The 24,594-nt window shown below is 42.6% G+C and overlaps 1 protein-coding gene across 7 annotated transcripts in view; it reads right to left on the bottom strand.

The window, feature by feature from the left end:
* Positions 1-24,594, bottom strand: part of ABCC5 (ATP binding cassette subfamily C member 5) — an 86,107-nt gene that overhangs the window by 44,633 nt on the left and 16,880 nt on the right. For 2 of the 7 annotated variants that reach the window (XM_032339260.1, XM_032339270.1), the window contains exons 3-10: positions 12,536-12,693; positions 12,187-12,342; positions 11,364-11,511; positions 6,236-6,469; positions 5,909-6,082; positions 5,132-5,279; positions 2,636-2,784; positions 1,877-1,984 (exon numbers count right to left, since the gene is read on the bottom strand). In XM_032339260.1, the coding sequence (XP_032195151.1) occupies positions 1,877-1,984; positions 2,636-2,784; positions 5,132-5,279; positions 5,909-6,082; positions 6,236-6,469; positions 11,364-11,511; positions 12,187-12,342; positions 12,536-12,693 (1,275 nt within the window). Of the gene's footprint in view, positions 1-1,876; positions 1,985-2,635; positions 2,785-5,131; positions 5,280-5,908; positions 6,083-6,235; positions 6,470-6,907; positions 7,167-7,229; positions 8,923-11,363; positions 11,512-12,186; positions 12,343-12,535; positions 12,694-24,594 lie in introns of those variants that run through there. The other 5 variants (XM_032339283.1, XM_032339276.1, XM_032339290.1 and 2 more) reach the window with 5 other exon arrangements.

The following is a 24,594-nucleotide window of genomic DNA, read 5'->3' as shown; positions in this document are numbered from 1 at the left end:
AGCCCTGCGTTGTGCTCTCTGCTCAGGGGGGAGACTGCTTCTCCCTCTCCCTCTCCCTGTACTTCTGCCTGCTTGTATGTGCTCTCCCTCTCTCACTTTGTCAAATAAATAAATAAATCTTTGGGGGGGGGGAAGAACCCTCATTCACCCAGAATGTGTCTGTTGAGGAGGAGAGAGGACAGAAGGTTGCCAGATAAAATACAGGACATCTAGTTAGATTTTGATTCTATATAAACAATGAATAATTTGGTAGTATAGGTATATCCCATGTAGTTATTAACTAACTGGGGGTCCTGTCTTTTTATTTGCTCAAGCTGGCAACCCTATATTGACAACAATCTTAGAAATGTCACAAGGTGGCTTCTTACTGCCTTTCCACCTGTTATCATCTTCCCAGCAGGTAGAGAAGGAGAAGGACGGGGGAGAAGGAGGGAGACGAGGGGCAGGAGGAGCCTGCCAAGAAGACAGAAAAGAACTGAAGCCTCAAGGGGCATGTAATACAGCTGTGGGTGATTTTGCTTCTATTATTAACCCTGAAGTTCTCTGGATAGAGGAAGGAGCTGTGGTGTGAAATCCACCTGGGAATGCAAGTCCTTACCAGTAAACGGAAGAGAAGAAAGCCCTCAAGAAACACAGGGCGAACAAACCTGTACTATCAATTCTTACTGTTTCATCCCAAATGCTACCAAATCCATTCTAATTAACAAGGACGGGGATAATCTTATGGTCAAAACACAGGCTTTCTTCCATGACTAGGTATTGTAGATTCAGCAAAATAAAACTCTGATTACAATTAGGCCATTTCTTTTCTATGGCTCTGGCTCTTCGCCTTCTAGCAGCTAGGCTGGAGGGAGGGAGGGCACAGAGCTGGGGATGCATTCTTAAGGACTGGCTTTCTTGCCCAAACAAAATTCACCCTGTTAACTGTAAACAAGCAGAATCCAAATAAATCGTGGAAGCTCTTCTCCATTCTTCATATTCTCCATGAGTCTCAACTGCTTTCTCCCCCCAAACATCTAAGGTGATGATATGAACGCCTATGAGCCTCAAGCCTTCAAGCAACCAGCATCGCTTCTGCCTTGTTCTCACTAGCCAAGAAGGCTTGGCAGGAGTGCGCGAGCTACTCCCTACAGGAGCGTTGTCAAGGAATTCCAGCCCACACAGGTGCTGCTTCTTTTTAAAAAGTATTAACCACTTTCAAATATCTCTCCCCTCACCCTCCCAAATCTATCAACCTCTTGTATCTCCTATTTGTATGATTCTGAAGGCATAAAGAACACAGTCAAAGTATGATCAACTAACCACCTCCAGAAAAAAACCTGGTCTTTCCTTAGCTGCACTTTGCAACATGATGTCACTGTATGACTATTCCTATGTCTCTGCATTCCCTGCATCGTGAGTGGTGACTACAGGGTAGGAAAGAGAAAGCACGGAAAAGGGCATAGCATGTTGACCAATCAAAATGACAATAGCATTTTGGTAGAGGTCGACGGTAGACCGAGGTGAGGAAAAGCTGACAGTCCCCCTATGGTTCTGATCTTCCAAGTATGAGTCACTGAAAGACCCAGGAAGTTTTAGGACATATACCCAAATCAGGCCCAGGAAGAAGGGCCTCACTTTGAAGGGGAACAAAATCCTGGCGGCCCAGAACTAGATGGGCTGTTGACAAAATGTAAAATTTCACATTCACTTGAAAAGGTAACTAGCCCCATCCCTTAATTCACTCCCGTCTACTGCCCCCTTTCTTACCAACTGGACAAAAGACCAGATGTGGACAAAAACCAAGTATGGCACCTTGTGTGGCCCATTGGAGTAAAGGCAACAGTTAGCTCTGCCGGGTAAGGCTCCTGACATGGAGGGGAAGGGAGCCACTTACCTTAAATCTGTCAACAGCAACTGATGCTTCCGAGAGGGATTTTACGGAGAATGGTGTTACTTTCAAAGCAAAAGTCATGGAATTGAACACAGTCACCACTGTGAAAGCCTGAAAACAGGAAAAGGAAAGACACTGAGCTTGATTAGAGACTGCAACAAAAATAACAAGACATCAATTTCCTTTCAGATTTAAGGAAGGCAGCAGCCTGACTATCAAGTTGGTATGAGTCACAAATGCTTTTTTTAAGATTCATTTATTTATTGGAGAGAGAGTGAGCATGTGCATGTGAGTGGGGGAGAGGGGCAGAAAAGGAGGGAGAGGGAAAATCCCAAGGAGACCCCCTGCTGGGTGTGGAGCCCAACCTACGGCTTGATCTCATGATCCTGAGATCATGACCTGAGCCAAAATCAAGAATTGGACGCTTAACTAACTGAGCCACCCAGGCACCCTACGTATGCCTTTTTTTTTTTTTTTTTAAAGGAAGAGCTTTTATAAGACCTTCAGTTAAAATTCTCAGTAAATCTGAACCAAAGGATGATTTGTCTTTTCAGAATTAAATCCAAAGTTGGGTTGACTTAAAATAATCCATACGTTATTTGTGCTTAGGGCTAAATCCCCATTCTTCTCCTTCTTGGCTTAATCACATGAAAGAAAAAATACCTTCTGGTTACTGGGGACTCCTCCATATCAAGAAGAGGACCAGAGCAGTTCTACATGTGGTATTTCTAAAATCTTCCCAAGCCCTGATGGTTCACTGACCTGTGCTGCTGTGAGATCAAAGCCAAGGGTCATGTGAACAGAGAAGGTCACCACACTGGCAATCACCATCACAATGGGAGCCACACCAACGGTGATGCTCTGAAAGTATCCAGCTTTTTCCAAGATCCGACGCTCCTCCTCTCGGATTTCTAAAAATAAAAAGCAAGCCAATTGCTGAAAAGCAAGCCAATTTTAAAGCAAGTCAAAAGAAACCGTGAGATACTGGTCTTCTGTCACCAAAGAAGATTTGGTAGATCTTCAGCCACATAGGCTTTAAAACAACTCTTTATAAATGAAACAAGATGGGACTGGGAGGGAGACAAACCATAAGTGACTCTGAATCTCACAAAACAAACTGAGGGTTGCTGGGGGGAGGGGGCTGGGAGAAAGGGGGTGGGGTTATGGACATTGGGGAGGGTATGTGCTATGGTGAGTGCTGTGAAGTGTGTAAACCTGGTGATTCACAGACCTGTACCCCTGGGGATAAAAATGTATGCTTATAAAAAATAAAAATAAAAAATAAATTAAAAAAAAAAACACACAAAACTCTTTAACACCCATGATGCAAAACCCAGGTCAGCTTGACTATCAGTTATTACTGTTAATGCTGGTACATAAGCCTGAGGTTTGAAATGGAATCAAGTTACAGAATGAATCTAACAGAAACCAGTCCCTACGTATCAGTGCAATGAACACCTGCTGCTTTCATCTGATTTTTCTTGCAAACATCTTACATCTAGAAGGAATGGACAGGGTAATTGTATCTGCAAATGGCTCTTTTGTTTGCCTGTCTGATTGTTGTTTATTTCCAGTAAACAACAGAAAAGATTACAACCATGGTAACGGAGAATTTAAAGAACTCAGATTTACTACAGTGCCCGCCGTATGTCAGTGCTGGGTAGAGGCTTTCACACCAAAGGCAGTGAGGATGATTGACGGAAGGTGAGTGAAATATAATTTTTGTAGGCAGAAAGATTTTTCTTAAGTATTTGCAAAATGGAGACCCTTATTAACACAGCAATCCTAGAGAACTAAAGACCATGGAGTAGGAAGTAGGACAATAAAGGGGCAAGTTTTGTGTATGTGTGTGTGTGTGTTTCAAGTTTTAAACACAAAAGCAATTCTTCTGAGAAACTCTGTACTGAGCTTAAAGGTATTACCACTGCTCAAGACACTGGGAACCATCTTATGAGCTAGCTCATAAGTCCTATTTTAAAAAATCTAACCCATTGCTTTCACATTGACCATATACCTTGCTTAAGTCCTATGAGAAAGAACACTCCTGTCAAACCAATATACACCAAAGTCAGGGGCTCAAGGATGAGGAGACTCATTCAAATTATGAAACCACAGAATGAGAGAGGCAGAAAGGACCATCAGCAGTCACTCTGCCTACAACATGCCTGGAGGCTACCCAGTTCACAACCATTGGTTCCACTCCACTGACAACGACCTCACTACTCAACAAAGTCATCTGACCCACTGCTGGAACACCTCTGAGTGACCACCTCCTCCTGAGGACCACTAACCGATCGATCCCAGGACCCCAGGATCACAACCTGAGCCGAAGGCAGAGGCTTTAACCCACTGAGCCACCCGGGTGCCCCAAACTGCATTAACTTTTAACTTTTATAACTGCCACATATTCAGGTTAGCTTACTATGAGGTGATGGTCAATGGACAGCCCTCATTTCTTATACTTAAGTTAAGTTTCAATGGATGACTTTTTTCAACTCTAAAGCGCCTTTAAATATGCCCTCCTTAAATGCCACCTTTTTTTAAGCCCATCATTTCGACTTCTGTTGAGACCTTTTTGAATGTCCAGTCTAATGCTAATTATTCCTCCAAGCATTGTGGCATTCCCATATTAGACATGTTTATGTCTGCACTGAATTGACTGATCAGGATAAGCAGGATAGGGCCAGGATGGGGCCTTGAGACTCAACGTAAGTCAATTATTTGAAAAGATAAAACTAAAACAACAAACCCAAAACCCCGGTGACTGAGGAGCTGCACTAGGCCCGGACTCCAGCTGTCCTGACCCCCAGAGCGGCCCTTCTCCCCCTTCCCCAGGATCTCACACCTCACACGTCTCATGCCTGTGATGCGCCTGCACCTGGGGTGGGACGGAAGGGGAAAGCTCTCAGAAGCCTCTTGGTGTTGTTTTCTGTGATGTCTTCATAGCCAGGCCATGAAACTATGGGCAGGATGACAGTATACATGGGGTGGGGGTGGGGGCCTGCTTTGAAACTGAATGAATTGCTTATAACTACTAAGTTACCATGGAGGGAAAAAAAACCACAATTTCCCGGTCTTAATTTCCTCCCATGTGAGATGAGACTATGAGTTCAAGTCTCTAAGATTCCTTCCAATATAAAGATCGTAAGATATTTTAAAAAGCTATTATGATCCTATGACATTAGGGTTCCTAGCAACTAATGTGATCAGGAAGCAAAGACCTTCTACAACATGCACATATGAAAGTTGTAAACTCACTTTGAACACTCTGAGAAAATGCTTTGACCCAGGCATACATTTTAATAAATTTAATGTACGTGAGGACTTCATTCATCTTCTGGACACGTTCATCTGTGGTGGTCACACATTTTCTCCTGAAATATGCAGTGATCCGTGATACAAACATCTAAAAGGAAAAGCGATATCATGCCAAGTCAGGGCTTATTCAAACTTAAGAACTGTCTAGTCTTTCTGGGAAACAAAGCTGCTTAAGATTATGAAAAATAAAATGAGCACCGTGTAGTTGCACTGCCTTTTAATAAAACTGGTCTATTAAATCATAATAAAATATTATCTAATTCTTATCTCTTTGCAAGGAAGTTAAACAAACTTCCTTACAAACAAACTTTGTTCTCACAGCAATTATGGTTATTGAGTGTTACCAAAGAAAAGCAGAAAAGCCGTATGGGTTAGCATCAAATTGAGACAAAGAGACTCAGACACTCTCGTGTTCCTAAGGGCAGAGTTCACCTGCTGGCCTCCTCCTTCACTCAGACAGACTCTTTTTTTCAAATCTCATTAAGAGTCATGGCCTTTATTCACAGGACACCACACTTCCTCTCCAGACAAAATTCTGCCTCTAGGGACTGAACACTGTCTAGCTCTTTCAAGACTTTTCCACACCTGCTCTGAGGAAATTTCCAGTCAGAGATGTGACACCTCAACAGTGCCTATTACATGAAACCTAGTGGAGTGGTTTAAGGAGAAGCTCATTTAAGGAGAAGCTGCTACAATACAGCAAGGAGGCTTACTCACCATTGCTGGATAAAAGAGGATAAAAACAGCTGATCCTAGGAAGCCTGTTGGTCCTAGAATAATTACATTATAAATCATGCCTAAAATGGCAATAATGGGTCCTCCCGCCAACAAGCTGCCAACAGCAGCTGCTTCGAACATCCTCTGCCCGTCGTTGGAGCACAGGTTGATGAGCTACGAGACAGAGAGAGCAGTGAGAGGACCCTGCAAGGACGCCGGCCCCTTGTCTCAGGAGGAAGATGGAAGGACAAAGCAGAGATCCAACATCAGGAACGAGCTCAAGCTGGGAGCTTTCTCCCTGCCCTGAAGCGAACACCCCTTACTCACCTCACCCACAGACTTCTCTTTAATGTTCTTTAGCTTAAGGATCTTCTTAAATGCCATGGTTAGGATGGCCCCCCGCAAGCGGACACCAGTTCGGTAATTCAACGCCCAAGTCAGCGCGAGAGACCACGAGCGCACGACTTCCGTCAGGAGGAGGCCCAGGACTAACAGCAAGCTGTACTTGAGGTTAGAATCTGTGACCTGGCTGTATTCCAAGAGGTGTTTCACCACGAAGGCCTACAGGGAGAAACACATGCTGCTGTCAACATCTCCACGGCACCCACACACCACGCCACAGCTTTATGTTAAGTTAGAAAGAGGAAGCAGCTCCACTGCACAGTGCTACACGCATAAGCAGAGGAAGACCCTGAACGACCAAATAGGACTGACTACCCGCCTGCGGACAGTTACTCAAGGCATTTCGCAGGTGGTAGGCCTCATCTGGATTTTTTTCTTCTTTAAGTACACCACCAAAACTGTTACTCTTTCTAATGTAACATAAACCTGTCCATGAGCTGAAATTAATTCTAAACACATGGTCATTAAAAAGGATATATTTGACCTGACTCCAGTATCTCCACACATTGATACATGTCTTTAAAGGAAATTAAGACCTTTTTTTTTTTTGGATTGTTTCAAACGTGCTTATTTGATAAAAAGGAACAGTGTACCTACAGTTGGACTGGGGAAGAGTGAGAAGTGCATTTGCAAAACATTCCTGAAAATAAACATCGGCAGTTTAATAGTACAGAAGAGAGCAAACAAAGCAGACTATCCAAAATCCAGAAACCCTCCCCTGGGCCCTCCCCACCCCCCACTCCCTCCCAAAAACAAAAACATGTTACCTCAGGTAGCATATGTCTAACACCACCTGCAGTGAGGGAAGGCAGCCAGCCCCCAAGAACCACCGAGTGCCACCTCCAGCTCTGAGGTCCTGCAACGCCGGAGCACACACTCACACAAGGCACATTCAGCAACAGGATTAAATACCAGGAAGTGGGAGGTAATGTACTTTTATTGAAAATGAAAAAATAAAATAAAATAAAAGTACCATCTTCAAAGAGCATCTCACAGACACTGTACAACAGAAGGAGCATTGCGGTAACATACATGGGAACATACAGAGTCGAGTTTTTACAAGGCTAGCCATCTAACAGGTCATCTGGCCTCCGACTGTTGTGTTCGCTACACACGGCGGAAATACAGAATAGAACCCACAGCTGTTTCCAGAGTCCGGAGGAGTACATCAAGCTGACAGCACTTAATCGATTAAGGCTCCTGAAGCTGCAGGGAGTCTGCAATGGAGTAGATTCTCCAGGAATAAGACCTTGCTGCTAAGGAAAGAGAATTTTAAAAAAACAAAACTAAAAACTCCCCCGACAGAGGGAACTCGGCTTAAAAATCTCTGGGTGCTACTGGTTCGGCAGGCTGTGATGGAGGACTTCTGCTCAGGACAGAATACAAAAAACTAGGCCTCAAGGAAAAACGGGGCGGCATCCTTCAGAGTCTTTTTTTTTTTCCCAAGTCCTTGCAGCTAAAATTGATCTTGCCGAAAATGAAAGAAAACAAACCGCGACAAAAGAAAGTCAAACCGATCCCCCACCCTGAAGGAAGAAAAAAAAAAAAAAAGAACAAGAAACCCATCCACCCAACTACCCCGGATCCTTATAGCACAGGGTACTTGTAGGTGGAAGCCAGCTCTGAATGACAGACAAAATGGAGGCCAGACACAATTGTCCTGAGGCGGCTAATGCTGAATTTCAGAACCCAGACGTTCTCTGGGTTAACTGGCATTTCTCATTTTTCCTGAAAGGAAGTTAATACCAGATGTCCGCTAGATCCTAAGAGATCCCCACCAGTGAGATTTCTGTCAAGCGTCAGTTAAGTAACCTGATCAAATAAATAGGAGATTTCAGATCCCGAGAACTATTGTATTCCACCTCTCCCCTCCCTCAGATTTTTTAGGTTTATATCCATTGTTTGGGTCACCACTGCATACAGCTGGGTTGTTGGTTTACTAGCAAGAAGATTGGCTTCTTTTCCAGTATGCAATCCAAAATGTGGAACTGAGTCACTGAGTGGCAGGGTCAAAACCCCATTTTTCCTCACGTGAAGCAACTCAGTAAGATGGCGGTGCCGTAAAGCATTTTCTCACACACCTCGGCACTGATGGAACAGTCTCCAGAGGAAGGCGTGAAAGGACAGCAGGTTGTAGTTTGGGGCTCCTTCCTTCCCATACCTTTACAGTGCCATTTTTCAGCACTGGTTAATAGCATTTAGTACCTCCCGAGGTGGGAAGCCGGGGGAAGGTAAAAGACATAATGAAGCTTACATTATGTAAAACTTTCAGAGGAGGGGGAAAAGAGGAAAGAGCAGATTAAAGAACTTCCAACACATAGGGTTCTTAAAAAAACAATTACATTTTAAACCATTTTTGTATGTATGGGATAAAGAAAAAAAGGCTTTCATGAAAAAAATCCAACCAAAATTTAGTTTTAAAAAGTTTTACAAACTTATCATTTAAATGTAAACAAACTGGGAGAAAAAACTTGAGAGATTGTCAGCATAGCTGTCTGGCTGTGGAAAGCATTCCCAGTGAATAAACATTACCTTACCTGAACTCTTGGCGAGAGATTCTGCCCAGCTTGACTCTCTCATTCTGACCGCAGAATACAGCCATCCTGAAAATTCTAAAGAACAGCTTCTGTCACTGGTTCCACTACAGAGAGACTCCCCCCAAATCCAGATCCTGACAGCATCAAGCAAGCTGCAGCTGGGGAGAGGTTGGGAGGGTGGGAAACTTACCTCTCTAGAGGCTATTCACTGCCCTTTCCCACAGTAGGCCCTTGAATAGAGTTAGCATTCACCAAGATACAGCACCACAGGAGGTAGCCTTCTCCTGCAGATCCACAGGGTGGATGCTAATTCCTTACAGGAGAATCACAGGTCAAGCCTGGTCTTTTTAAATTGTTCAAATCCAGGAAGGCCACACAGCATCTCTGTATCTTTAGCAAGTCTGGCCACTCATATTAGGTCAGGACCATACCCTTATCCTTTCTGGTACTCCATTAACACTACTGTGACCTCTGGGCACTCTCTGCACAGAGCTCTGGTCCACCGGCATCACTGAAACTTTGGATCGTCCTGATGTACAGATGTCCGGCCAGTTAAAAAATACACATGAACTTGGTCATTTTGTATATTCTGCATATGGCTACCAAGGTTCAGCGATGCCTGAGGGGAGGAAAGAAATATCCCCATATTTAGGAGGTCGGTTCTTACACAGATTTCCGTAAGAATAGACTAAGCCAGTTTGAAAGTTGTGCTGTATTAGACAATGTGCAAAAATCTAAAATGGGTGTTCCTTGAAAGGATTTAAATCCACACAGAACAGAAGGTATGTTCACTGCTAGCACTAATCTCAAACCAGGCTGACTCTTCAATTTCCAATTAAAAAAGAAATTTGTTTGAATTGGTACTCCAAAAAAAGAAGTTTGCTTTGCTTACAGTTTTAAGTCTTTTCATCATTGAGAGAGACTATGGAGGGGACCACTGCTTTCTCAGTTGTTCTAGGATGGGATCTCATGAAATAACAGAGGCCTTAAGTTGCTCTTCCCCAAGAGGGCAGACAGAAGGAAAAGCGTGCTGCTGTTTTCCTCTTAAAGGAAGTCTCTCAGTATTCCCTGGCATCTAGAAGAGTTTACTAGAGCTAGCATTCCAGTATGCTGTACCTTAAGAGAGAGATGGAGGCATATGCAGATGCTCAAGGGAGTGACTGTAGGCCCCCAAACTGAACATGCATAGGTAGTTTTTTGTCCCAAATAAAAAATTAAAAGCTCAACAATCTATGGTATAGTATACCCCCCCCCTTTTTTGTGGGTTTTTTTGGTTTTTCTTTTCCTTTTTTTTTTTTTTTTTTTGGCATGGGGGAAGCCAATGAATTTCTTGCACTGGCCAAATGGAGTAAAGAAACCCTATATACCTTGTTACCCAGCTCAAAGAACGCTACGGAAGATCCAGAGCAGCCATCAGCCCTGTAGTGAAACAATGACAGAAGCTCTTCTTGGGGGAAGCTGGTCCTATGAAAATGTTTGCCATTTTGGTCAGTAACATAATATTCACTTACATGGTATCTCTTAAAACTTATACAAAAGTGTGTTAGTTGGTCAATTCATATAGAAACATAATACCAGAAAAGTAGTGTTCTCTGCTTCAGAAAAGAGATCAGAACTTTTAAAAAGGCATCAAACATTTAAAAAAAAAAAACAAAAAACAAACAAACAACAACAAAAATAAAACAGGAAAACTGCAAATTAGTTTTACCTAATCACCATGCATCTTAGGCATATACTTACCAAGACCATGAACCTCCAGCTTACCCACACACGGAAAATGCACAGTATAAGAAGTACTACTGCTCCAATGCCTCAAGGCAAATATGCAGAGAATAGATTTAATCAAAGTCTCAAGTGTCAGGCAGCACAGCAGGTGTAAGAAACAGGTGTCCAGGAAACAGTGTGAACATCACTCTCTTACCTATTCTGCTTCGGTACACACTAGGAAAAACCACGGCTGCCACCCCGACACCTGCCACACAGTTTACACTATAAACCAAAACTTAAAAATAGACTCCAGGTTGGACTCTAAAAAAAGCCTCAACACTCCTCGGGTTTCTTCAGGCTCCTTGGCCACAGAACCACGGACCACGTGACAACTCCACCTCCGGGCGCACGTCACCAGCACTGAGCCCAGCCACTGCGCTACACCACACTGCTCTCACCCACTCACGGCACCGCGAGACACCTCTCCCCAGACCAACACTGTCGCTCCACATCAACACACAGCAAAGAAGCACCGTCCTGCGCAGAGCCGGAATCGTTCTCTGTCACCCACCCCAGGAAAGCAAGCCGGTTTCTGGCTCTTCTCTGGCAACATGGCCCCTCATCGTTCCAGCTGCTGACAAGCCACCATTCACTCCAAAATCAACTGTTCCCTTTTACCAGGCCTAGAGGCATCTCTAAGGCTGCTAACTAGCCCACAGGTGAGCACTACCCCTGCAACAGAACAAGCGTGTTAGAGCTGGCCGTGGCCGGGCCCCTGGAGACTGTCAGAAAGGATGGTTAGAACTTACTGGTCCACTGAAGCCAGCCAGCTGCGTGATCATCAGGCACACGATGGAGAGGATGAGCCTGGTGCGACAGAAGATCCACACAACCCTTCGGAGGGAAGCAGCGTCTGGCCCAACTTCATTCAGCTCTTCTTGCCACAGTCTCTCTAGTCTTAACAAGGGCACATGTCCTCTGTTACACATCTGCCCAGGTGAACAGACACCCTAGATTCCCTCCTGCCATTGCTTTCTGTTTTCAGGCTTTGACACCACTCGCACGAGTCTCTTCTTTGAACTATGTACGTGGACCTCACCTTCTGGGGGGAAAATACCCTTTCTGGGCAACTACATGTTTACCCTGCATAGGGAGCCTCTCCAGATATGGAAAATGATGAGAACCGAAGTCCTTCCTTCCACCCAAAAAAATTATCCCTGAATAGAATTCATTTCTGACTAAGAACTTCCTTTCTCAAGGGCCCCCAACACTTTCTGAAGGATCCTGTGGTCAAATGTAAAGTTGCAAACTAGATTTTAGTCATGATAATCAGCTACCACAAAAATGTATTCTGTCACAAGGCAGCAACATAATTTCCCTGTAGACTCAGGAAGAGAAGCGGGGCTGAGAGAGAGAGAGAAAGCCCGTGGTTAAAACAGGATTAAAGGTGAAATAGGAGATAAAGCAGAAGAGCAAAGAGAAAGTCATTCCCAGGCTACCCTCCCTCCATAGGACAGCTCAGATCCTAAAAGAACACAGAGCTGAGGGCGTCACACTGCCAGACCCCCCCCTCCTAGCTCAGGCCCTATGCACCCAGTATATGGGAGATGAGGGTGGACCAGAGAAGCCTACCTTCTGCAGTTCACATCAGAAGACTCGTGCTTGGACAAAGACCACACGTCTTCCATTGAGAGCTCCCCTTTCCTGTGGGCCATGCGGGCCAGAGGAGAAAGCCAAGAAAAAGTCATGCAGGAGAAGAGCCCAGCATTGTCCACTGGGTGCTGGTGTCTGAGGAGAGAAAACCCAAAGCACAAAATTGTCAATACACAGAGAGGGGCTAGCTGGCATTTATGATACACTGTTTCATAAACCGAGCTCCTGACTAAAAGCGGGTCTTCCCAAATGATCTAATCTTAGCCCAAATTTTCAAAAATGCTTCTGGTGCTTCACAGACAAGCCATTAGCCGGCAGAGCCCCTTACTTGGAAGTGGTCCGGATGGGCTTCAGAGCACTTAAGCTATGATGGTACTTTCCCTTGGGATGTTCCTCATCCAGGATTCTGAGCTGAGAATGCATGGAGGCATCCAGGGAAAGGCCCTCAGCTCGGGCTGCTGTTTCCAAGGCATCTTGGCATTCCAACTGTTTCAACAGAGAAAGAGAGAAGAGGCGAAAGCACAGTTAACGAACATCAGAAAAACAGAGGGGCAAATCGACCTGACAGAACAGCTCAAACTGCAAACCAGATTTGTCTTACCTGAGAAATCCCAAGGGTCAGGGTTAAACATGAACTTGTATGGTAAGAACTTGCTTAAGTGACATTCAACCAGTTACTTAAAACTTCTAAACTCTTGAGCACTTTTAGGTTCAGAAAAATTGAACAAAAAGCACACAGGGTTCCCATATACCTTCTCATCTCTCCATCTCTTCCCCATCTGTTTCCCTCATTAGCGACATCTTGCATGAGGGTGGGACATTTGTTACAACTGATGAACCAATATCGATATGTTACTATTGACTAAAATCCACAGTTTACATTACATAAAATACACAGCTCACTCTTTGTGTTGTACCTTCTAAGACATATGTCTCTATCACCAAAATGTTTTCTCTTACATTTCCCAATGTGGACTGAGAGTCAGTCATTTCACTACTAACTGCAAATCCTACTGCCCATTTTCTATGATGAAAACTTCCCAAGAACCCCCAATTATCAGCTCTATCACACAGAAAAACCAGTATGTGCATGTCTCCCCCCCTTCTCAGCAGCAGGGAGAGCACAACAGGGGCTCTCACCCTGGCTGCACGGCTGAAGAGCTCCAATACCCAGATGTCTGCAGCACAAAGCACAAGGTCTCACGTGCTGAAATACAGAGTTAACCATACTCACCATTAAGCTTATAAATACCAGTTAATCACATTAACAAAAATGTTTATCACTCCAAGTCTAAATGAGGCAGAAGAGGGTGAGCCAAGAATCTGAACACCTCTACCTCTGTTTACTCTAAAAGTAACTCAAAGTGTACCCCTTCCTGTTGCTGAAACAGAGGCACTGTCTTCCTCAGATAAGGATAATAAGTACATCCTTTTCTCACTTTATCACAAAGATTTCCAGCAATGACTGTGAAATAGCAAGAAAGAATAGATCCCCAAATCAAGAAAAAGTTTAAGAGGTGCGGCACCAACCATACTGTGTCTTACACAAGGCAGAGTCAGTTTTTAGGTACCACCTCATTCCCACACAGAACAGAGGCCATTCAGATATTAGCGGAAATGAATCCATGCATGGAGGTACCTGGATGTCTAGGCGGCTCTCTCTTCAAATGTAATAGCTTTAGTTTACAACACAGTTATGCATCATCAGATAAGATAAGGTACTGCTAAGTATCAGGAAAGTACACAGCCTGGGCAACTGGGAAACACATTCTTGTTCTTTTGAGAAAGGCAAGATAGAGCAGTTTCAAGAGAGTAAGAACACAACATGACAAATGAGTCATTACCAAGAATTAACTCTTACATAAGATCCTTAGGTATAAGGTAGACACTTACTTTGTGGTTAGGGACTGTGGTACCTAATAATGAACTAAAGGCTACTGAGAGTCAAGTACGCAACAAAGGTAGGGTTTTTTGGTTTTTGTTGTTGTTTGGTTTTGAACCTATAAGCTGCCTATAATCACTAGAAGAAAACCAATGAGTTAAGAAAGGAGAAAGATACCCTAAAAATAAAAACATACCTAATATAAGGAAGTAGAAACTGGGAATATGTACAGAGTAGGTATGGAATATTGTAAGGACCACCCTTACTTGAATATCCAAAGCTTCAGAAGAAGGCAAAAATTAAAATATTACTTCAAGTACACATTGGCTATCTGCCAAAATGGACTATATGCCGGGCCTTAAAGCAAACCTCAACTAATTTCAAAAGACTGACATCATGTGGCATATGTACACTGACGACTTTGGAAGTCAAGTCAAATTCAGTAACAAAGATAGCAAGAAAATCTCCAAATATTTAGAAATTATGCAGGGGTCCCAGGGTGGCTCAGTCGGTTGGGTGGTCGGCTCTTGATTTCTGCTCAGGTCATGATCTCAGAGTCCTGGGATCAAGCCTTGTGTCAGGCTCCAAGCTCAGCAGGGAGTGGGCATGAGGATTCTCTCTCTCCCTTCCCTCTGCCCCTTCCCCCATGCTCAATCTCTCAAATGAATCAATGAATCTTTTTTAAAAATTATACAACACACTTATAAATAACATAAATTAAAGAAGATGTCGAATAGAAATTAGCAAACATTATGAACGAAATGGTAAGAAATTATAGCACACCAAAGTTTGTAGGATACGACTAAAGCAGAGCACAGAGTGAGATTGTGAACTCTTCAAAATCATATATTAAAAAAGAAGAAAAAGTGAAAAAATCAATGCTCTAAGCTAGGGGTTGGCAAAATTTTCTGTAAAGGAGCAGAGAGTAAATATTTTAGGCTTTGTGGGCCATGAGGCAAAACTAAGAATAATTACGTAAGTTCTTATATTACAAAATAAAACAAATTTCCACAAAATGTTTATTAACAAAGTTCAAAATATAGTAATAATTGAGTTCATTTTTTGGTAATACAGATCTACTGAAAAGAATGGAGGAATAAAGGGCGCCTGGGTGGCTCAGAGGGTTAAGCTGCTGCCTTCGGCTCAGGTCATGATCTCAGGGTCCTGGGATCGAGTCCCGCATCGGGCTCTCTGCTCAGCAGGGAGCCTGCTTCCCTCTCTCTCTCTCTTTCTGCCTGTCTCTCCGTCTACTTGTGATCTCTCTCTGTCAAATAAATAAATAAAATCTTAAAAAAAAAAAAAAAGAATGGAGGAATAACATTTCACTTAACTGGGGTTTAAAGTAGTTTTCCCTTGAATTAAAATTGATCAAAATCTTCATCTCTTAATGGCTGATTTGTAATGAGCTCTTATAATTTCATCTTTCAAAATGTTTTTTCACACAGACACATACTGCTAAGTACTGAAAATCAATCCATGAACACATGATTTTAGTTGAGCATATTTATCTTTTGGAAGGCATGAGAATTCCATTAGACTTTTCTCTTGATGTTTGCTTTTATTATGTTATTACATCAGATTAATCACTTCTAATTGAAAGTTAGGTAGAAGCTTCTAAAAGACATAATTAAACGGAATTGTTTATTGTTGTAAAATACATATTAAAGCTGCCATCTTGACCACTTTTAAGTGTACAACTCAGGGGCATTAATTATATTCACAATGTTGGACAACCATCGTCACTATGTCTAACAGAAATGGATCTTGAAATAATGGAAATTTCCTTTGTCTTTCATTCAGGGTTTGAACACCCTGCTGGAACTGTAACTTGAACTTGGAAAGTATATCCACTACAGATCTGTATGGGAATAGAGATCTCATTTCTTATTTTAACTTTGAAAGCATGAGAAGTATATAAACCAGCTTGACATTACTTATGATTCAAATATTAGTTGTCACTGAAATTACTTTATCAAAGTATCATTTTACATTCCCATCACAATGTATGAGATCCAGTTTCCCCACATGCTCACCATCACCTGGTATTACCATTATTTTTTTATTTTAGCCACTCGATTAGGTACCCCATCTTGATTTTGATTTGCAGTACCCTAATGGTTAATAATAAAACATCTTTTCCTGTGCTTATCTGCCACCTACACTTGTTTTTTGATGAAGTATCTGTTTGTTTTTTGCTCATTGTCTAAGTGGATTGTTTTCTTAGTGTTGAGTTTAGAGAATTTTTTATCTACTATGGACTCAACTCTTTTGTCAGATGATTCACATATATTTTCTCTCTTAATAGGGCCATTTACAGAGCACAAGTTTTAAATTTTGATCAAGCTTAATTGTTGATTTTTTGTTTGTTTTATGGATTGTTTTTTTTAATGTTATATCTACGAGCTCTTTATGTAACCCCAGGTCATGAAAATTTTTCTCCTATGTTTTCTTCTAAAAGTTTTATAGTTTTTACATTTAGATTGATCTTTCACCTTGAGTTAATTATTGTATAAAGTGTAAGATTTAGATAAAGACTTTTTTTTTTTTTTGGCCTATAAATGCCGAATTGTTTCAGCACCATTTGTTGAAGACTACTATCTCTTCATTAAATTGCTTTTGCACATATGTAAAAATCAGCTGACCCTACTTGTATGGGTTGATATCTGGACTCTATGCCATTGACCTATTTGTCTATTCCTCCACTAACTTGATTACTATAGCTATACATTAAGTCTTGAAATAGGGTAGTGTGATATCTCTAACTTTATTCTTCCTTTTCAAAATTGGTTTAGCTATCCTAGTTCTTTTGCCTTTCTAAGAGAACCAAGTTCAAGAGTTAGAGTTTTATAAAATCTTTTGACATTGCAGCATCAGAAAAGGAAAACTTAGCATGCCATCTCTTAACATTCTCACACAAGAATGGCACAGTAACATTAGGAGGAAATGAAAATCTTCACATCTTCTTTTATACATTCTTTGAAGAAATGACTTACTGAGCAGCTACATGCAAGACTGTTCCAGATGGGAATAAGAATATGCCCATTTCTATGTGAATAGTACACTAATTTTTCTTCATCTCTAAAATGCCAGCTTACAGTTTTCAGCAAAACCCATGAGCAGAAAAGCGAACGGACTTAACAATAAAATCCTCTTATTGCATGAATTCTGTTCCTTTGACTATATACAGCGATGTCATGTTCCATCACCTCCTGGGTCATAAGTAACTTCCTCTGTTGGGGAATGCCAAATTCACACGCTCTTTAAAAAGACTCAAGATGATGAAGTGCTTGGGTGGCTCAGTTGGTTAAGTGTCCGACTCTTGGTTTTAGCTCAGGTCATGATCTCACGGTTGTGAGGTCAAACCCCACATCAGGTCCGCACAGAGTATAGTGCCTGCTCAAGATTCTCTTCCTCTTCCTCTGCCCCTCCCCAACCCCTCCCTTACCCCACCAAATAATAAAAATAAAAATCAAAAGACTCAGATCAGAGTTGGCAGGCAAGGTTTTATTATGCCAGCCATACCATGAGTACTAAACCAGCATTATCAAATGCCTGTAACAGAGACTGAGGGACTTGTACTGCTTTTAATTTTAGAACAAGGCACTCAGTATAATTTTATCCTGACAAAGATAAACCCCCATAAAAATGGTTGAAATTGCACAATCCTCAAACTTTCACAAAATAATAAAACATGGAGTAGGAATCCCCACAGTATAGATACAAAGAAGTCTACATTGTTGACCTAAGAAAATCAAAAGTCACCACTCTAGGGGTGCCTGGGTGGCTCAGTGCGTTAAGCCTCTCCCTTCCGCTCACGTCATGATCTCAGTGTCCTGGGACCGAGCCCTTTATCAGGCTCTTTCCTCAGCAGAGAGCCTGCTTCCCCCTCTCTCTCTGCCTGCCTCTCTGCCTACCTGTGATCTCTGTCTGTCAAATAAGCAAAATCTTAAAAAAAAAAAAAAAAAGTCACCACTCTAAGCGACCCACTTTCCAAGTCATAGCCCATTTTTCCTATACTGCTTCCTATACTGTCTACTCTGTTTTCATATCTTACTGCTTACATGAGGACAAAAAAATATCTGACAGATGAGAGGATCTATGCATATCTGTACCTAGGTCCTTCAGAGATAGGTCTCTCAAAATAATAAGCAGCAAATGTTTTAGCTGTTGGCAGGAATTATTGAATGTTAAAATAACATTATCAAGAAATCAAGAGAAAATCCTCTTACTCCAATTAACTATTTTCTTTTTGGCCTTCAAGTATTAAGACCTCCCTAGATAATCTTTTCTCACTGTTGGAGGCCACTGTAAAGTACAGTGATTTTGGATATGAATTTTAGAAGAGAAACACACGGTCCACCAACCTTCAGCGTGTTACTTAGCCACCTAAAGCTCCATTTACTCCTTTTTTACAATGGTGCATGCACCCACCACATAGTGTTGAGAGGAACTAATGGGATAATGAAAATTGCTTAGCAAAGTACGGGCACATAATAAACATTTTATACATATTCATTATATTACCAATTTATTCACCTGCTAAGTCTTATAGCCTATCTCAACTATTTCCTCTTTCCTTTAGCTCTCCCTGACCCTTTTATTTATTTTGGCAGTTGTTATTCTTCTTTCTTTTTACAAACCCTTGTATCAAATGCTAACTATCCATGTCAGCAAGGGCGGTGCTCTGCTGGGTCCAAACCCAGACTCAGAAGCAGCTTATCTATGAACGGTTTAGCACCAGGTTCCCCAACAATGTGGGTGATGGGTGAGGGGGCGGGCCCCCTTTCTGGCCCTGCCCTGTTCCCCTGTGAAGGGGCAGTCTCCATGGACCAGTCCCAAAACCAGGTGGTTGGGGCGGCCCCTCCTGCAGGGATGGTGGGAAACCAGCTACCCCAGTCCAACCAAGGCCCCACGGAGCCATTGATCCTTTCACCTGAGCCAGATTCTGACTTAGAGGCATTCAGTCATAATCTCCTGACTCTTTCAGGATCACAAAATCTATTTCCTCCCTCCTATGTCTTCCCTATACCTGCACCACTGCAATGGGTTGCTTCTGATAAGAGCTCCTAGAGTGTAGGCTCCAGTGAAGTAAGACCTCTCGCTTGTTTGTATCCCTGGCCTCTGACACAGTATAGAGCTTGGGACCTACTTTTCAAATGTCAATTAAGGGGCACCTGGGTGACTCACGTCAGTAAAGCATCGAATTCGACTCAGGTCATGATCTCAGGGTTGTAAAGGCAAGGCCTGGGTGGGGCTCCCAGCTGAGTGTGGAGCCTGCTTATTATGATTGTCTCTCGCCCTCTGCCCCTCCCCCCACGTGCTCATACACAGGCGCACACATCCGCTCTCTCCCTCTCTCTCTCTGAAAAAAAAAGCTAATTAAAATATCTTCATGTTGGCTCACAGTCCGCATTATTATCATTGAATACCCTGTGATATACCACTGAGGCATCTTCTTAACCATTCTATTTCTGTTTAGATTCTCCACTTGCTTATTATTAACACTATAATCAATAATTATAATTTATGTTTTTCTTTCCAGTTTACTTAGGACAAGTTCCTAAATAATGGGGGATTACAGGATTAAGTAGTGAAGCTCCTAGCAATTACCATCTATCCAGTTTGTTCAATTAAACCTTATTACAGAATATGTAGTCCAGGATTACTGCAAAAGAGAACTGTTGCTTTGCAAACTGGTTCCTGTACAGCAGGGCAAGGAGAGCCTGAAGAAAGAGGCAGACCGCTCTAGACTGGGAGGCAGCAAGTTTAATAAGGGAATTTACATGAGGCTTACCTTAGGCAGCCACAAAATGAACAGACCTCAGTACCTGCCCACCAGGCCTTAAGAGTTGATGCAGAGGCCTTAACTGGGTTTAGTCACATAAACCATCCAATGGTCTCAACACCACATTACTATCTCACAGCTGTGTCCTGGGAACAGATTTTTGGAGTGGGGAAGGGAAGCAGAAGCTATGTTCCAAGGACAGCGGAGAAAGTCAGGAGCCTGTGATTGCCTAGGTGGAGCTCACGGGTCAGCTGGCAATCATACTCTCCTGATGACCTTCCCCAACACTCCAACCTCCAGGACCAGCTCTTCCACAGCGTGACCCGCCTGAGCAGTCAGCAAGGAGTTTCCCTCGCATGGAGGTGGCCCCTTTGGTGGCTATCTGGCTGCACTGGAGGCAGATGCCACAGCCATAACACAGGCACATAAAAAACACAGATTAAGGTAATGATTCCCCAAATCAGTGCTAACTTTTCCACCAAGAGTCTCATGTTCCAAGCCACTGATTCATTAAGTCTCCTAGGTTGGGAGCCGGATCACTCAGGGCACTTACTTGTGCCCTGTTTGATTTAATAGAAATGATATATTGGAGACTCATCAGGTATGAACACACAGGATTCTGTTTGGGCAATGGCACAGGTGCCTCCTGGCAAGGCAGTAATAATGTCCAAGGCCATTCTATTCTGGAAGAAAGCTTTTCTCATTAGAGACATCCAGTGTTCAGTAAGGACAGTCATTGTTAGTTATCATTTCTGTAATGTCCTCCAGAGCAATGGAGGGAACAAAGAAGGCACCCAAATGACTGTATCAGTGGAAAACAGAACATACCCACCCAGCCTCGAGGAGAGGGAGACTGGCAGCTTTGGGAACTTGACCTGGTTGTATACACCATACATAACCATACATACTGGTAGGGAGGCAGCACTGGTGGTAGGCCTAAGCAGATGGACTGGGGGTGGGAGGATGTGCCAGACCAGGACACCCACCTCTTCCCCTCTTTCAATGGCACATGTTCCATTCCAGTCATCATGGGTTTCAACAACAGGATCCCAGTGGAGACTGAACAGTTCATCATCCAGGGATGTGAACTGAGTCACCAATCCAGGTGAGACATCTCACTGCAAATTCTAAGAGATGACACATTTCCAGGCATGATGGGGTTTGGTGTTCTCAGCAGCGTAACATGTTGATCCATGGTGAAAGTTGGCACAATGGCTATTTACCACGCCATCCATACCTTTACAATGTTGGGTGCCTCAGCAGGGATCCCCCGTCTGGCATATGCGATAAGAGGTCTGACTGGTTGACCATACAAATGTATTAAAGCTGGGACAGTACTTGAACCCACCTGGCCAAGGGGTTTTTATCTATTAGTAATTAAATCTGCTACTTTAAGGTTCCATTTTTCCTTTCTACCAACCCTACTACTTGCAGGTTATAGAGGCAACCTAAACTCAATATCATGTTCTTTTGCCCAGTTAGAAACATCATGACCTTTGGCGTGTGACCACTCACTGTCTGATTGATTGAGGGTAACTGTACATGGTACTCAGCTTCTCTAATTCCCTCATGGTGGCAGCCCAGTTTGCATGGCAACAGGGGAAAGCTTGGGTTAGGCCAAATGTTCACACAAACCAAGGCATATTTAGAACGCTCTCTCTGACAGAGGGAGCCAATATAATCAATTTGCCAATCTGTCACAAGCTGGGAACTGCAGTGGATGGCCTCAGATTCCTTTGGCAGTTGCCTTGGGTATTATTTGGAACACAGAGAACATACTGTTCCTACATTAACTAAATCACTGTATGTCAAGGGCAATCTGGCATCCTCAGCAATAAATCATTCCACCTGGGCACAATGGTGGCTGCTCTTCCCATGTACTAGGTCTGCTACACCTACTGAAGGACTCACACCACCATGTCAGAACCTTATAAGCGGGAAGGCACTGAGACTGTCTCAGGCTCTTGCAGGTAAACCCAAATGCTCCCCCACACATCCTGACCCCACAAAGGCCCACTGATAATCATCCACTTCTCAGCTTCCCATTGTCCAAATCAAAGGGTTAATTCCTTTAGAACAGCCCAACTGTTGGGGCAAAGGGTTAACAGCTAGGACTCATGAATGATCACCTGCCAACCACTCTGAGTTCAGCCCACTGGCTGTTACACTGGCTGCTGCCTGAGAGGCTCTATCTGGAGGTGTGCTCTGTACACTGCTAGAAACTACTGGGGGATGGGGTTTTATCAGGTTTCTGCTCCCTCACATGGCTGGGACCAAAATCCTAGGGGTACTCTCTCCTTCTGTTGTCTCTGCCATAGCACCTGACCCATATCTTCCAGAATCACACACACATCTAACACAAATGGCAGTCCTGCTTGGCAGATGCCTAGGGCTTTAAGCTACTTCACTAGATTATTATCTTCTCCAAAGAGGTGAGCTGCTCTGATCCCCAGTCCCACACATGCCCTTTCTTTGCCAGGTGGAAAAAGGGGTGAAGGCACTGCATCAGGTGGTGAACAAAAGTCCTCCAGAACTTCCAAACTTCTACAAAGGCTTGAAGCTCTTTCACATTCTTAGGGGATGGACAGGCTTGCACCTTATCAATAGTTTCTGGGATAATGCCCATCTTGACTCCTAAAAACTTCACAGCAGTACCTGGGCCTTAAATGTTCTGTGGGTACACTCCTATCTTCTCCCTTACAGGTGTTCCAGCAAAATCTGCAGTGTCCCAAAGGAGAGGCAAGTTTTCACATGGTAACATTATATCATCAATGCAATGGGCCCATTTTACTGATGTGGAGAAGGAGAACAGGGACAGGTCTCAGGCTACCATCCCATGACATACTGTGGAGCTGTGTGTGTAGCCTTGGGGAAGCACATGAAAAGTCCATTATTGCTCCTCCCACATGAAGGCAAGCTTATCTTAGTTACCAGAAACCTGTACCTGTCAGAGTCTTTTCCATGAATCTCTCTGAAGATGAAGCACTTTTGCAAAAGCATCAGAATAAAACAATACATGTCTGTATAACTGACAAAGGACTTAAAAATGGTCACAGTTAAAGATCTGATGAAAGTTCACGATAACATGGTGGACAGAGAAATTTAGTTATTTCTGTGATATCCTTTTTAAAATAATAACTAGGATTATAACTGAACACTATACCAGGACATATCAGATCTTTGAGAATTTTGTATAATTTCTGGAGCAATGTGAAGAAAGTTTAGCATCACTTCTTATTTGACAGTGCTTCCCATGAAATTTAACATGCCAAATAGGTGTAATTAGATCAATGTCTTCCTCTCACAAGGACAGAGAACTCGGGCGTCTGGATGGCTTAGTGGGTTCTCCCTCTGCCTTCGGCTCAGGTCATGATCCCGGGGTCCTGGGATCGAGCCCCACATCGGGTTCCCTACTCAACAGGGAGCCTGCTTCCCTTCCTCTCTCTCTGCCTGCCTCTCTGCCTACTTGTGATCTCTGTCTGTCAAATAAATAAATAAAATCTCTTAAAAAAAAAGGACAGAGAACTCATCTTTTGAGACAGTCCAGGGACCCTCTGAAAAATCCCAAAGTTAGTTTAAAGTCAACAAGACTTCATTAGAATTTGATTTATGGGAACTTTGTCAAAAATATCAAAAGGCTTAAAACACTCGATTAGATTATAGGCTGCTGTGAAACAATACTTATTCATTTTGCCAAAGTGACAGTTAAAGACTTCAAAAACTAATACATAAAGTTACAGAATTGTGGAAAAAAACTTAGCTCTTATAATAGAGAAGACTCAGTTTTCTAAAATAATCAAAGACCTGATAAAGATAACATGAGGCACAGGAAATTATTTCCATAAAACATAGAATCTTTGTTTTCTAGGCAGATTACTTGAAAGTTAAAGAAAAACCATTCATAATCTCATCAGGAACAGACCAACAGTCCAAGAAAACTTTGTCCTTTTAGAAGATGAAATAAAATTGTTTCGGTTTTACATGAGTACATTATTCATATTAAAACTTGAAACTGTGATCTGATGAGCACTGGGTATTATACACAACTAATGAATCATTGAACTTTACATCAAAAACTAATGATGTGCTGTATGTTGGCTAACTGAATTAAAATTAAAAAAAAGTTTTTTTAAAAAACTGTAAAATTTTTTTCTTTAAGCCAATTAAATAGAGCTCTTTTACACAGTAATTTTGACAATGCCCTCTGGAGATAGAAAAACATCACATATATAATATATATCCATGGATACACATAACATGCAGACATACCCAAACCGAGATCCCAAAGCTTTCATTGCAAAACTCTAGCCATGAATCAGACACCACTCAACATGGCTAAAGCTTTCTGGGGCAAGGGAGCTTCTACAGCAGTCTGTATTCTGAAAAGCCTCTTTTCCCCCATTTATAAATTTAGCCTCTGTGGGCAGTGTTTCAGTTATCTCCTAGGGTGTTTACATTTCAAAGACATGATAAAATTTACAACCTTAAGGGAGGGGCAGAAAGAGTGTTAGTTTTATCTTCGGAGTTTTTTAAGTAATTGGTATTTAGAACTTTCCTCTGTATTAGGGGCTGGACAGCACTGGTGTTTTGTCTGTTTCACTGTCAATCACCACAAATAGTGTCCCTTTCATTCTATTCTCTCTTCACTTTCTAGCAATCTCCCCCCTTAGAGTCCTAATCAGGCTTAGTCACAGGTGCTCAGACCTCAATCCACAGCTGC

The sequence above is a fragment of the Mustela erminea genome, chromosome 1 (genome assembly GCF_009829155.1).
Source record: "Mustela erminea isolate mMusErm1 chromosome 1, mMusErm1.Pri, whole genome shotgun sequence".
NCBI lineage: Eukaryota > Metazoa > Chordata > Mammalia > Carnivora > Mustelidae > Mustela > Mustela erminea.
Note: the sequence above shows the minus strand (reverse complement) of the source record. Positions and strands in the feature narration are given on the sequence as shown.